Source organism: Amblyraja radiata, chromosome 8 (genome assembly GCF_010909765.2).
Source record: "Amblyraja radiata isolate CabotCenter1 chromosome 8, sAmbRad1.1.pri, whole genome shotgun sequence".
Lineage (NCBI taxonomy): Eukaryota > Metazoa > Chordata > Chondrichthyes > Rajiformes > Rajidae > Amblyraja > Amblyraja radiata.
In genome coordinates this window covers 30,473,324-30,489,028 of record NC_045963.1, presented here as the reverse complement: position 1 = coordinate 30,489,028, position 15,705 = coordinate 30,473,324, and the positions used below count along the sequence as shown (strand labels likewise).

The 15,705-nt window shown below is 39.7% G+C and overlaps 1 protein-coding gene across 1 annotated transcript in view; it reads right to left on the bottom strand.

Moving 5' to 3' along the window:
• Positions 1 to 5,880: 5,880 nt before the first annotated feature.
• lhcgr (luteinizing hormone/choriogonadotropin receptor) overlaps positions 5,881 to 15,705 on the bottom strand; it is a 66,077-nt gene continuing 56,252 nt past the window's right edge. The window contains exons 9-10 of the mRNA XM_033025485.1: positions 15,286 to 15,474; positions 5,881 to 8,142 (exon numbers count right to left, since the gene is read on the bottom strand). Coding sequence (XP_032881376.1) covers positions 6,873 to 8,142; positions 15,286 to 15,474 — 1,459 coding nt within the window. The 3' untranslated portion in view covers positions 5,881 to 6,872. The remainder of the gene's footprint in view (positions 8,143 to 15,285; positions 15,475 to 15,705) is intronic.

The following is a 15,705-nucleotide window of genomic DNA, read 5'->3' as shown; positions in this document are numbered from 1 at the left end:
TCTCCGTCTCGTATCTCCGCCCCCCCCCCCCCTTGCGGTCTAACAACTTGGATTGATGCGGCCTTTCCTAGAGATAGCCCCGAGCTTCAAGCTGCTGATGATCCTTTGCCTAATGTCGTCAGAAGAAGAGCTCTGACTGCGGGGCCTGTGGACTCTAACACCGTGAAGCCCACGGTCTCCGGTAAGAAGTGGCCGATTCGGGAGCTCCATGCAATCCGTCCAGCCGCCGGGTTTCGATCATCCCAACGAGAGGGCCTGGACATCGGACCGTCGGCAGCAGCGAACTGCGGAGGGTTCAAGTGGACATGGTGGACAAAGAGGAAGATGACTGAACTTTATTGCCTTCGATCACAGTGAGGAATGTTGATCCCACTGTGGTGGATGTTTATGTTAAATTTTATTTTTTGTGTGTATTGCGTTCTTTTCACTTACTATGGCTATATGGTAACTCAAATTGCCTTAGTTGGTTGTGACAATAAACGCGAACTTGAACTTGAAGTTTGATAATTCCCAAATTAAAGACCAGTTCAGGTTAATCAAAGGATCTATCTATTAATTTTAATTCTAATTAATTTTAATCTAATCTAATTTCAATCAATCCAGGAGCTCTGATGCCTGGTTCATTAAATAGTTTAAATGTTTAAGCCATAATTTTATTGCACAAACATTAGGCTAGACCATAAAGTCGTCATATCTGGCCCCTGCTCTGTCATTGTTGTTCCATTTTCCGTCCCAACCATTTATTATGTTCAACAGATTTGATCATAAATAGGGCTCCTGGGTTGCTTTAGACTAGGATAATGGCATGAACGCATGCAGTGGGATTAGCCATGACGAAAGTTAGTACAGTATTTCAACTCTTATCTATGATGTCCAGTCTACCAAATTGGACTTAAAGTTATTAGGGTAACGAACAGCCTTTAGAACTCAGAAAAGGAAATTAATTTGTTTATCTTATCGATTAACCCTTTTATAACTTCCCATTGGAAATAGTTGCAAAAGCCACCAGACTTTTTCTTGGCCCCTTAAAATGAAGTGGAATTCTGATATGGTATCCTTTTGCAGTGCTGTTTAGTTTTATTGCTTAAACACTAATTTGTTGAAAACATCCTCTCTGTTGTTGGCTCGGATCCTGAGCAATAAATTTTAAAGCTTTTATTAACATTATGGATTTTGCAGTACCAATTTTGTCAGAGGTAACAATGATTATGCTGCTGTGCTTTACATATTGCTCACAAATTGAATTGGACATTTTGAGATGGAATAATATCTAGAGGATGCCTTTGCTGATAATTAAAGAACTTTCACTGTTCTATTTTGAATGGTTACACTCCCTAGTTTGAAAGGGATGTCAACTGACTCGTGAATAACTTGGATGAGTTTTCTACCCTATACCTAGCAGAACGCTGTCAATAAGAAACGCCATTAATGCTGATAACTCATTGGTTGTGTTTAAGAGAGCTCCAATCTCTGACTGATTAATCGTATGGTGATGCCATGAAGTCCACCATTATTTCAGCAATTTGACAATTGATCTTCGCTACGTCAGTCTGACATGTTCAGTCATCCATGATGTCCTATAAATTGGTTTGTCCAGCTTTTATAAAAAAACATTTAAAAAAAAGTCACATTAATTGCTTCATTAACATTTTAATACACAAGTCTGATACTTAATGAATCGTGGCAAAATTATTTTGCTTTAAAATGGCAAAATAAAAGTCTATTTTCTAAATCTTTTCATGAATTTCAGAAAAAAGCAACAAATTCCAATACATGAATCCCCATAATCTACATTTCCTTAAAATGCACTAACATACATTTTGTTGGTGGTTATAGATTCACTGCAGGAAACAGTAATGATACAAGACTGAATATGTACAATGTCCACTTTAAAACATGGTGACATTTATGATTTATTTATAATTCTGTTCAACAAATATTATAATCCTGCACAATCTGAATAAATGTTCCTTCAAAGGCAACTGCAAGTTCATCAGTTATAATCTCAGTTAATTGACCACCTTGGAATGTTTCATTAATCTGATATCAATTGATTATTTATCAGGATTTTGTTTTTCTTGCAAATGTGTAACCTTCACATAGTGAAAAAACATTTATAAATCATGTCAAAAGTGAATGAAGGACACAGGTACACCTGCATAGAACAGCTGTAACAACTGCTTAATACTTATCATTCAACATACTTGACATGTTCTGGCTGGCTCTCATTCCAAACTATACTTATCTACAATATTTTATTAAATAGTACTACCACATAATATGGAATGGATTACATCACTTCCATGATGTTATTTCCTCGGTTGAATGATGTTCACATTCTTACAACAATGCTCCATTTTAGTATGTGTTTAGAGTTCTATATTCAGCAAACACAAGGTGATGGTAAATTGTAATAGGGTTCTCATTATTTATGCTGCGGACCAGCAATAGAAAACTGACTAATCCATTAGCACCTGGTAACATTTCTGTAGGTTCTTGGAAGGCATTCTCCATAATCTTAAATGAAAGTCAGTGTGAATAATGATCAACTCTAATGATGGAAAAAATTAAGACAAAAAAAGCTGCTCTTATAATGGTGTCATCCCTGTTTGTGATATTTGGAACTCTTGTATTCAAAGACATATGTATTTAGGTGGCGCTGGTGGACCTGAAGAACTGATTTTTACTTTGGTCCTCATCTGGCAATTTACTTAAATATCCCTGTGAGCTCTTTGAAAGTTCTTTTGAGTATCAGCAGTCCCAGTATTCGATTGAATGAAAAAATAAATATTGATAGACATGGCCCACACAAATATGGCAATGACATAAAGTGCCCAAGCTTTTTGAAATATATAAGTAGACCTGTGAGCATTTACCAAACTTAGGCAACGCCTGTGAAGAGAAAAACGGAACTAATGTTTCAGATCAACAGTACTTTAGAAATCAAGAAAAATGTTATTGAGCTGAAACATTGAAGCTACCTAATGTGCTGAGTTGTTTTCTTTAATTTGGATTTGAAGTATCTACAGTCTTTTGCTTTTCAAGTAATAAATTGATAAAAGGGTTGGGTGTGACCAGGGTGCTGAAGAGGGCTCGTTTGAATGCTGACCATTCTGTAACCTATTCTCCCTGAATCTCTTTTCTTCTATGCCACTACATTTCTTTTGTTCTTCTTGTCCCACCCCACCCCCACTGTCTCCATATTATTTAATGCACATTGCTCTTGTGCTGTCACATGTGCTGTATGCGACGACTGATGAGGTGGAAGGTAAGGACAGCATGAATAAGGTTTGTTATACAATTATTCTGCTGAACAGGTTTGGTGACTACTGAGATGGCACTGTACTGTAAATGTCTATAATTTACATCCAACTGAAACATTTTGACCACTTTTGTTGGGAATATTTATGTAGTTTGTGTCCTTGCTGTGTTTTAAATAACCTTGTTTTTCAGTAAAGTGCCATTGCTTCCATTGATTTTTAAACCTGCTGCATCTCAAACTCATTAGCTGACACAAGGTTGGAGCATCAGTGCACAAAAATTAAGTTATCTGAATTCTCATCCATTCAGGTATGTTTCCAGCTGGCAATGAAAATTGAGTCTAGTAGTACGCCATTTGTCCTTGGAATCTGCTCTGTCATTCAATATGATCATATAGCTTCATCCAAATTCAGTATCGTCTTCCTGTATTTTCCTCAATCTAAGACTAATCTCGAGCTCTGTGTGCAGAGAAAAAGGTGAAAAGAGAACAATAGCAACTGTATTGCTATTTCTATTGATTACAACAAACTCACATTGCACTGGGAATTAAATCTGCCAGGACTTGAAGGCTTGAGGTATCAGAAGAGGTTGGGCAGGCTAGCACTTTATTCCTTGGGGTGTGATCTTAAAGGTGTAAAATCATGAGGGGAATAGATAGGTTAATTGCAGTCTTTTACCCAGAGTAGGAGAATCAAGAACCATTGAGATAGGTTTAAGATGAGAGGGTAAAGATTTAATAGAAACCTAAGGGGCAACTTTTTCCACTCAGTGTGGTGGGTATATAGAACAAGTTGCCAGAGGAGGTAGTTGAGGCAGGTAGTATAACATCATTTAAAATGCATTTGGACAAGTACATGGATAGGAAAGATCTAGAAAGATAGTAGGCAGGCGAGACTAGTGTAGATGGGGCATTTTGTTCGACATGGACAAATTGGGCCGAAGGGACTGTTTCTGTACTTTATGACTCTAATCTCTTACTCCATGAGGTTCATTTGCACTTTCACGACTCTGACCACTGGAGAAGATTTTTTATCACTTGAGGTTCTAAAAACCATGGAATTACATGTTACTGACAACTGCAGGAACCACGTCTTGTCAATGTGGATCGAGGGTAAACTATTCCAGCCCTCCTTCATTGTTTATAGAAGGAAAACACCAAGAGAAAACAGAAATGCACTTTAATCTTTACAAAGTAATTTCACAATGAAAATGCAATATTATTTAAACTGGGCCTTACTCTGACAATGGTTGAAAATGCAAATGAAAAAATTGTATGGAATTTTAGCATCCCTATTCTCTTCTCTCCCAAGTCTCCTTTAGTGCCTGATTTTGCAGACACTATTTTAAACCACACATTGAGGCAGTGCAATAAATCTTCATCAATGGGGTTGATTTTAAGAAGCAGTTTAAAAATGGACAGGTTCAAAGAGAAAATCTTAGAAATTTGCATCTGAGCAGCTGAAGACCGATGGTGGAGCAAAGGGAGTCAGTAATATGCAGGAAGTCAAAGTTGAGGGTGTTTGGCAATGCCATTCTAAAGGACTGAAGAATATCACATGGGTAGAGGAGGCAAAGAGGTGAGCATAGTATACTGACAGTCCTGGATTTGCATGCTTTCAAGTTTACAAGAGTGAACATAGTCTTGGGGTAACAGTCTTGTTTGCCAGATATACTGAAGATAGACACAAAATGCTGGAGTAACTCAGCAGGACAGGCAGCATCTCTGTGGAGAAGGAATGGATGACGTTTCGGGTCTAGACTCTTCTTCAGACTGATGTCAGGGGCGAGGGAGATACATAGATAAGGAAGTGTGAAGGTGTGAAAACAGGGCAAAGGGAATGGAGAGCAAGGAAAATATAGATCATTGTTAGCTGGGAGAAGGTAACAACAAAGCAGAGATAAAATATTGTCGGAGACAATAAGACTGGTCGAAGAACTGGGAAAGGGGAGGGATGGAGAGGGGGAAAGCAACGGTTACTTGAAGTTAGAGAAGTCAATATTCATATATTTTGATATATTCATATAGCTGGGGTGTAAGTTGCCCAAGCGAATTATGAGGTGTTCCTCCAATTTGCACTGGGCCTTACTCTGACAATGGAGGAGGCCCAGGAGAGAAAGGTCAATGTGGGAATGTGAGGGGGAGTTAAAGTGTTTAGCAACCAGGAGATCAGGTAGGTTTAGGCGGACTGAGCGGAAGTGTTCAGCGAAACGATCGCCGAGCCTGTGCTTGGCCTCGCTGATATATAGGCGTCCACACCTGGAACAAAGGATATGGTAGATGAGGTTGGAGGAGGTGCATGTGAACCTCTGCCTCACCTGAAAGGACTGTTGTGGTCCTTGGACGGAGTCGAGGTTGGAGGTAAAGGGAAAGGTGTTGCATCTCCTGCAGTTGCAGGGGAAAGTACCTAGGAAGGGGGTGGTTTAGATGGCAAGGGACGAGTTGACCAGGGAGTGGCGGAGGGAACGGTCCCAGCGGAAAGGGGTGGAGATGGGAAGATGTGGCTAGTGGTGGATTCCTGTTGAAGGTGGCGAAAATGTCAGAGGATTATGTGCTGTATGCGATGACCGATGAAGTGGAAGGTGAGGACAAAGGGGACTCTGTCCCTGTTACGACTGGGGGGAGGGGGAGCAAGAGCGGAGCTGCAGGATATCGAGGAAACTGTTGTTTGCCTGAGTCGCACAGGTGCTGAACACATTTCTGCAAATTGGAATCCTATTACATCATGTTCTCCCTGTGGGTTTCCTACAGGTGCTCCGGATACCACCCACATCCCAATGTCATGCGTGTGTGTAAGCTAATTGGCCTCTGTAATTTGTCCCTGGTGTGTAGATACGTACATGGGATAATATAGAATTGGTATGGTGGAGATTGATGCTAGTCATTGACTTGGTTGGCTGAAGGGCCTGTTTCCATGCTGTGCCTTTAAACTAAACTAATCATAGAGTCCCCATCCACTTTATTCACAAAGTCGGTAGAACCATTGTCTGGATGGCCTGAATCTTGTCCCAAATTTCCATCCCCGTGCAGGACTGCTGACTGAACTTTCCATCCACGAACTTGCCATGCAGATAACAAATGTCCTTCAAATCTGACAGATTCCTTTCCCATGGTAGCTGGACAAGATAATTAATGTTGTTGATGCAGCCACTCATTAAACTGCTTCCTAAATCGGGGAACCTTTCCAAGCATAAAGTGTACTAAAATAATATGGATGAAAAATAATTTACTTATTTTTGTTCTTTTTTTTCCAGTAAAAATGTTCATCCATTGTTTTGCCAGGTAAAACCCATTACATAGATTTTATTTTTGCTGCTCAATTGGGGACAAGTCTATTAGCGATTTCACGGGATTCAAATGCTTGATCTTTGGTTGAAGCTGTTAACTCTTCTCTGCCATGTGGCAACTTGTCTCCTGGGCTAGGAACTGAAAAATCAACCAGGGTACCTTCCTCTGTTTGCTGCATCAGTTTTGGAATCCTTCACTAGTGTACCAATATTTAGGTCTTGGGTTCACATTTGCCAAAATGGACACCCAGGAGAGGTAATGCATTGCTGCTGAGACCTGTGGATGTGGCACCTTCTGTAGTAAAGACTGTAAACTATGAAATGTGTCAGCATTCTTTGTGAGGATATTTATCAGTTGTGTTGACTGGTAATTCCTCCTCATGAAATGTTGCCAGCTTGACAACTGCACCTAAACTTTCTTTGGTGCCACTCCTTGAGTTTGAATTGTCTGTTTTATAAATTTGTGCCTGTATTTCACAATAGCCAAACTTACTCAACAAAATGAAGAAATCCCTTCTGAATGCTTTTGTAAAGATTGCGTAAAGGAATGGATTAGCACAAGAGTTCAGTGGGTAAAACAATACCAGCAGAATTTTAGCATTAGTAACTGTAATAAGTGGAGACTTAAAAGCTGCTGAAATAGCAAAAAATGATATAGGAGCCATACACACAAAATCTGTAAAGATTAGTATTGCCATTCGTTTGGCAATCTTTGTGTCACTATTTTTAGAAACAAAGTCAGGATTTTTCACAGCTAAATATATTTTAATATAACATACACAAATGATAATAAAGGCTAGAACATTCAATGCCAACAAGAATATAACATAACCCTGGGATACTGGAGTTTCTATATCCATGGGCAAACAAATGCTAACTTTCATGTAATTGCTAATTCCTACAAGTGGCAGTGTTGCTACAACAAGAGAGAACACCCAGCCTCCAACCATGAGTGCCACAGCATGTCTCAAACGTATCTTTCTGTCTAATTGCATGGCGTGGGTAATTGTATGCCACCTTTCAAAGGTGATCACCATCAGAGTATACACAGAGAGCTCACTTGCAAAAACAGTGAAGAAACCAGCACTAGCACATCCTGCACCAGTCTGCCAGTCTATTGCATAGTTGTAATACTGACTCTTGGTGCTCAGATCAACAGAGGCAATGAGTAGCAAATAAAGACCCATACAAAGGTCTGCAAGAGCAAGATTGCACATGAGGAACCGTGGGACTGTGAGCTTATTCTGACTTACCACCAAAACAATAAAAACAGCAAAGTTACCCAAAATAGCAAGGATGTTGATGAACCATATTAGAACTCTGAGAACGTTATATCCCATTATATCCTCGCATGGATTGAAGGCGTCTGGTTCTGGAGTACAAACAAGATCTACCTTGGCATGGCAAAATCCATAATCAAATGATACTGCGTTTTCGTAAATATCTTCTAAATGTTCATATTCATTATCAAGATTATTGTCTGGAGAATGTGATGAATTCTGTGAGGAAGGGTATTTCTTCATTCCAGCAGACAAATTCTGCCTGCTTTGCTGACCCAGATGCTGTGATGGTGGATTAGAATAGTCATCCCCAAAACTGTAAGCAAATAAAGGGACAGTTCATTATTAAATGAACTTTATTTAAATTCTGGAAGGTAAAGTTATGGTAAAGCATACACATTCTGCAGTTCCATATCAACACTTCGTTGAATTATAGAGCACTCATTTCAGAGGGACATGAGTTTCCTCCATCATGCTGTAATTGGAATATTTAACTTTTTACTCACCGTGCAATGAAGGAATTGATCACACTATAAGCAGTAACAGATTATATGTTCTTTCAAAAATGGCTATCAACTCCACAAAATTGGAGCAATGCTTTTGTCATTCATTGGCATCTGTGGCTGTTCATTTAGTTATTCAAGTCGTCCTCTGTACAATTCCACACTTGTATCGTTCTTTACATCCCTTTAAATTGTATCCATTTTATATATGTATTAAAATTTATCTAATCACATAGGGTGCCAATATTAATGTGTATCTAATATAGTGTTGGAAATCCAGTAAAGCCAAATATTTATCTGTTTTGATGCTTAGCTGTATAAAGGTCATGTAATTTTTTTGTAGTTCTCAACCATTTTAAAAATAGACCCAGGAAAAATTGGAATAACATTAAAAGCCGCACAAGTCTCAAATGCTGGCATCAAGCAATTAAAATTTAGCCACTTTTTTAAATGGTTCTTCTCTTCAGCTACAGATTAAAGTTGATCTAGCTGTACTAACCAAAGAAAAACATCCTCTCCTCAACACTGTGACATTGCTATTCTCCATCGGATCCTCTGCAAGAGTAACCCTTATCAATGAGAAATGTGATATAAGAGACCACTGATGCTGAAACAATGCTTCCATTGCATGGATCATTTCTGGTACTGAATTATAGGCCATTCTAGCTCTTGCTCAGTAACGGCCTGGTCACAGAAGCTCAGTTCAGGTTCCACTGACCTGACCTGATTCCAACCTTGGTTCAAACATGGACAAATGAGCTCTATGCCAGTGGTGAAAGGAGGAACTGCTGTTGATGTCAAGGTAACTTTTTAATGTGTATTCTGGCTAAACTGGAATTGGGAATTCCCTCTACCAGTTAGAATTATACTAAGCAGAAAGGAAGATGGTGGTGGTGGTGGTTGGAGGTCAATTATCTTAGCCACAGGAGTTCATCAGGGCACAGCCCTAGTTCCAACGACCTACAGCTTTTATATCAATTACCTTCCTTCAAAGATGAGGGCGGAAGTTAGGGATGTTTGCTGATGATAGCTCAATATTCAGCATGATTTGTGACTTATCAGATAGTGAAGCAGTCTACATACAAATGCAACAAGACCTGGATAATATCTAGACCTGGGCTGATGTGACCAAGTGTAAGGGAATAATGATATTCAACAAGAGAAAAAACAACTATCAACCACTGCCATTCAATGGCATTATCACTGAATCCCTACTATCAATATCACCTCCTAACTCCACAAAGCCTGTCCACCCATAAGACTCAAGTCAGGAATGTGATGGAACACACTCCACTTGTCTAGATGAGTGCAGTTTCATATGATATGCATCCCTTCCACGACCATTCACTCACTCCATCACTGAAGCACAGTAGCAGCAGTCTATACCATGTACAAGATGCACTGCAGCAACTCAACAAGACTCCTGCGCCAACACCTTCCAAACCCACGACTTCAACCAGCTAGAAAGATGGACACCAAAGCATAGGAACACCTCAATAAGGAAGTTGCCTTCCAAGCCACACATCATCATGACTTGGAAATATATCACTGTTCCTTCAGCATCACTGGATCAAAATCTTGGAAGCCCTTCCCTCATAGCATTCTGGGTATACCCACACTGAAGGACTGTAGTGGTTCAAGAATGCATCTCACGACCACCCCCTGAAGGCAGTTAGAAAAGCACAATAAATGCTGGCTCAGCCTGTAAAGCCCACATCTCTTGAATGCATAAAAAAGAATTTAACACAAATTGGGTGATTATCCAAAAATAATTTCACGTTAGGACACAAGGTTTTATCAAATGAGAATATTACCAAGCCACCCAGGAGAAACTTTACACTGTTCCCTTCCTTCAGCTAAATACTATGAAGCCTGGATGCATTATCTTTCATTCCTCAATTCTCCAGCCACCAATTTCAACTCTTTTCTCATGGCTGATGTACACATGAATCGGATAAGTTAGACCTTAAAACCATATTTCACTACAGGAAGGGCTGCTGATCAGATGTTCACAATGTTACGAAGATTACATCTTTGAATCATATATCACCCAACTTAATACCCGTCTCAGCTCATGTGTGGTTGATTCAATGTGAAATGTGATATAGTAGACCACCGACATTGGCTGAAACAATGCTTCCATTGCATAGATGTCTCTGTTGAAGCCAGCAGTGTTTGACAGAGCAGGTGCCAGCATTCATAGTAGTCTGATGCACACTGTCGTAACTCAGCACTGTGCGGGAACAGTCCTTGCACCAACTGTACAATAAGCAACAGCAAAATCTGAGAGGGAGGAGGAGGATGAAGAAGACGGAAACTACTTAGGCAGCTCATTTCTGTTTAGATTGAGCCAGATGGCACAATAATGCAACAGCAGTGACCTAAATCCTAATTTCTGATTTGCCAACGGTTCCTTCCATTTCATTCCCTCTGTCACTGACTATTACAGTAATGACTTGCAGAGATAAAAGTGGCACTAAAATATTCCAAACCAAACCAAATGTCATCCCACTGTTGCACTGTTGGAGCTCTGGGCTTAACGGACCAACAATAAACAGTTCCTTCAAAGTCTGGGTGGTCATTGTTATTCTTCTGGTGCTTTGGCAGTCAAAGTCAATAGAGGGAGGATGATTGTGGCACCACTGTGGTATCCAGCAATATACTTTGGACACTCTAGTCAGATACAAGGGCAGAAAGCTGAGCTTGAAAGAAGGAATCTGAGGATCTTCTGTTACACGTTATTGAGGGCAGATGTTGCTTATGGAGCTTTGGAAGCTGCAACATTGGCCATCAGATGCACCATCATGACTGAGTCAGGCTGTTGTTCATAGACTACAGCTCGGTGTTTAATACCATCATCCCCTCCAAGCTGGTTACCAAGCTCACGGATCTGGGTTTCTGTGCATCCCTCTGCAATTGGATCCTCGACTTCCTCATCCACAGACCACAGTCTGTCCGTATTGGTGGAAATGTGTCATCCTCAATAACAATCAGCACGGGAGCACCTCAAGGCTGCGTGCTCAGCCTCTGGCTGTACTCACTCTATACTCATGACTGTGTAGTCGGACATAGTGCGAACTCCATCATCAAATTCGCCGACAACATCACTGTTATGAGACAAATCACTGATGGCGATGAGTCTGAGTATAGAAGTGAGATCGACCGATTGACCAACAACCTGGCTCTCAACACCATCAAAACTAAGGAACTGATTGTGGACTTTGGAAGGGGTAGGATGGGAACCCACAATCCCGTTTATATCAATGATGGTGGAAAGGGTCAAGAACTTCAAATTCCTGGGCGTGCATATTTCCGAAGATCTTTCCTGGTCCCAGCACAATGATGGAGTTATAAAGAAGGCACCAGCGCCTCTACTTCCTGAGAAGATTACAGAGAGTCGGTATGTCAAGGAGGACACTCTTGAACTTCTACAGGTGCTCAGTAGAGAGCATTCTGACTGGCTGCATCGTGGCTTGGTTCGGCAACTTGAATGTCCAGGAACGGAAAAGAATGCAGAAAGTTGTGACCACTGCCCAGTCCATCATAGGCTCTGACCTCCCCACCATCGAAGGGATCTATCGCAGTCGCTGCCTCAAAAAGGCAGCCAGCATCATCAAAGACCCACACCATCCTGGACACACACTCATCTCTCCGATGCCATCGGGAAGAAGGTACAGGAGCTTGAAATCTGGAACATCCTGGTTCAAGAGCAGCTTTTTACCCACAGCCATCAGGCTATTAAATACAACATCAAACAAGCTCTGAACAATAACAGTCTATTGCACTTTACCTGTTTATTTATTGTGTACATATATGGTCTAGGGTGTATAGACACACTGAACTTTTATCTCCTGTTCTGTATTATGCTTACATATTCTGTGCTGCAGCAAGCAAGAATGTAATTGTCCTATCTGGGACACATGACAATAAAACTATCTTGACTCTTGACTTGAATCCAAACGTGTGCTAATGGCGATGAAAATAATTAACTCTAGGCTCTTAAAGCCATGTACTAGTTTGGTGCCCGAATCCTTCATGCTCCACAACAATGGAAGCATGTATTTTTTGAACCCATTTTGTTGTCCACACCCATCAGTATCCTGGAAATGGCTTGCATGTTTTCCATATTTGGTGCTTTGAATAATGGCCAGTCATGTCTGGTGTTTTTTCACGTGTCCTACCACCTCTATTCAATTCTCTAAATTAATCTACGGCTCATGGGAGTTTTTCCTTTTGGAAGTAGGGTATGCAATTTGCAAATGTAAAAATAGTGTGTGTCATCTGATGTTCTTGATATCAGTTACCATGCAAAGTCAAAATATGAAGGGTTGCTGAATGCAAATCTTGCCTGAAATTTTCTGTGAAAGAAAAATTGCAGGTACAGTCGAGGCAACATTCCTGAAGCATTTGTTACACATAGTAGCCTATACATAGTGTATTCCAATCTATATTACTTGAGTGTGAGGCAGATAAATGGAAATATAAATAAATAAGAAAGGATGTTATATATTATATAGTATTCTTGGGCCTTCTATACTCCGTATCTTTATCTTTGCTCTACCCATTGTACTTGAGTTTGGCTTGATTGCATTTATGTATAGTTTTATCTGGTAGGATTGGAATTGAATCTGATTGTATTTATATATAGTATTGTCTAATTGGATTGGAAAGCCAAGCTTTTCACCGTACCTTGGCACATATGGCAATAATAAACCTAAACCTAGAAAGAATATAATTTGCTGCCAAAGTAGTCCAATTAAATAATAGTAGTCCAATTTTGTGTTTAGAACAATACTTACTATATTTTATTCTGTTCATAGCTGGTGATGAAGTCCTGATCTGTGGTTACTTTTCTTGTTTGAGCTTCACAAAACTTCGAAAAGTTGTATAAAAGTATGGGTATGGAATTCTGCCTGAAGGGAAAGTAACAATCAACTATATTCAGCATGGTTTTCTTTCTCACTATCATATTTCTCAGCAGTTGTTATCAGACTCCTGACAGATATGGTTCTGTTCCAGATACGCTTTGTAACATTACTCAACCCTCCTGTATGGCCCTTTATAATCTTGGCAAGTTGTCCAGCAGGATTGCAGCCAAATCCACTTGTATAAATCCAAACTCCTCCAATCTCACATGTGGACATTTTGTGGAGAATGGTGTACGAGTTACAATATGAATTTTAGTCAATCTTTCTTTCTCTAATTTTAGGCAAGGAAGTGAATATTAAAGCACTACTGACTCATTAGCTGAGATTAGATTATGGACGTATTTGCATTTGATATGGTCATAGTATATATAAGTCGGCTGTTTACCACCTAAAAGCTGGAAATATCTAGGGGTTGGTCAAGAATTATTTGTTTAGGATACACAACAAAACTTTATGTAACAGGATAAAAGAGGAAGAGCTAAAATAAAGCATTATCTTTGCTGAATGACTTTCCTATTATGGACGAGTCAATGTTCATGTTCTAAGATTGGTAGATGAGAACTTCCTTTTGAACGTTAAAACCTCTGAAATTCTTTCCTGATCTACTGAAATCACGGGGTTCTTAATTAGATTACCTTGGAGGTTAACAAGACCTTAAGTGTCTCCCCCTTGAATACTACAAAACAAATGTGGTGGAAATAAAAAAGACACAATGTTTTGGAAATACAGCGGGTCAGGCAGTAACTCTCGAGAACATGCGCAGGTACGTTTCGGGTCGGGACCCTATTTCATACTGATACCTTGGCAATTAGATCCAAGTTAGTCACGTGCTACCAAAAATGTGCATTTATTAATTATAATTAAATACATACTTAGCTACCTAGATAATAATTAGAAGCATCTGATGCATAATTCAAAACAAGAAACCACATAACATATGAGGCAGCACAGTTGCACAGACGTAGATATGCTGCATTAGAGCGGCAGAGACCCGGGTTCGATCCGGACTATGAGTGTTGTTTGTATGGAGTTTGTACGTTCTTCCCGTAACCACTTGGGTGCTTCAGTTTCCTCCCACACTCCAAAGACGTACAGGTTTGTAGGTTAATTGGCTTCGGCAACATTTTCAATTGTCCCTAGTGTGTAGGATAGTGTTAGTGTACGGGGATCGCTTGTCAGCGTGGACTCGGTGGGCCAAAGGGCCTGTTTCCACACTGTATCTCAAAAATAAACTGAACTAAGCTAAATATCAGATAGTAGTTGTTTGAAGAGATGACAGATATGCAGGACGGAGGAAATACACTCTATTTGGTGGACATGTCCTTTTTTGAAGCTCTTATCAAGTTGTTAAAGAAAGTTAATTCTAATCTAATCCACCTGTTAGGAAATTGAACAGGGTCTAGTCAACAACCATGACATGTACCACTACAGTTTACTTTCTGTCATAATATGGGACTATTGCAATTATACTGTACATCCATACTCTGCCATTGATGAGGCAGGTGGAAGGGCAAAAGATGTATTAGACCAACATCTAACCACCAGCATATTTGTGAGTTCTGTGATGCAATGTGCAAATGTGGAACGCAGAAGCAAAAAGTAAATGTACTTTCTGTCGATTGGCTGACGGCTCTAATGGCTCAGTTAAATTTATAGCATTTATAAATTTATAAAATTTAAATATATAATTTAAAATATCTCTATAATCCATAGCAGTGTATTATTGGTCACTTCCTTTTGGAAAGAACAACTGAAAAGAGAAAGGTTTGAAGGGTCGGGAAAGAGTATTCAGACCCAATGAAAACCTGATTTTGTGAAAACAGCATAACCGGACCAGTGACATTCATGGCACTACTAATCTGATAAATGTTTTAGTTGACATCTACTTTCTCTGATAGTGTAGGAAGGAACTGCAGATGCTGGTTTAGCTTCTCTGAAAAATAGTTGATTATTTATCACCATATGTCACATAACAGATGCATTGATGTGGGACAGGGGTTGAGAGAGTAAAAATATACAACAACTTACCCATTCGATTTCTCCCAGTTTTTGAAGGCGCAACAGTGGCTGGGGTATGTCAAATTTGCTTCCATCAAATTAACAAACTTTTCCAGTGATGGGAATCGTTTCAGTGAGTACGTAAAGCGTGCAGTAAGTTTTTGAATGAACTCCAACCCATTAGATGGAAGATACTCAAGTGCTGTTGAAGAAACATCTCTGTAGCAACAAAATAGATTAGATGCTTCACTCGGTCCCAGAACTGTTTAAAATAAGCCTAATCTAATGAGTATTATTTTGCTGCCTCTGTCTCCAGCTTCTCCTTGCAATTTTTTGGCAATTATTTAATAATATGGGATTATTGCAATTATACTGTACATCCATTCTCTGCCATTGATGAGGCAGATGGAAGAGCAAAAGATGTATTAGACCAACATCTGACCACCAGCA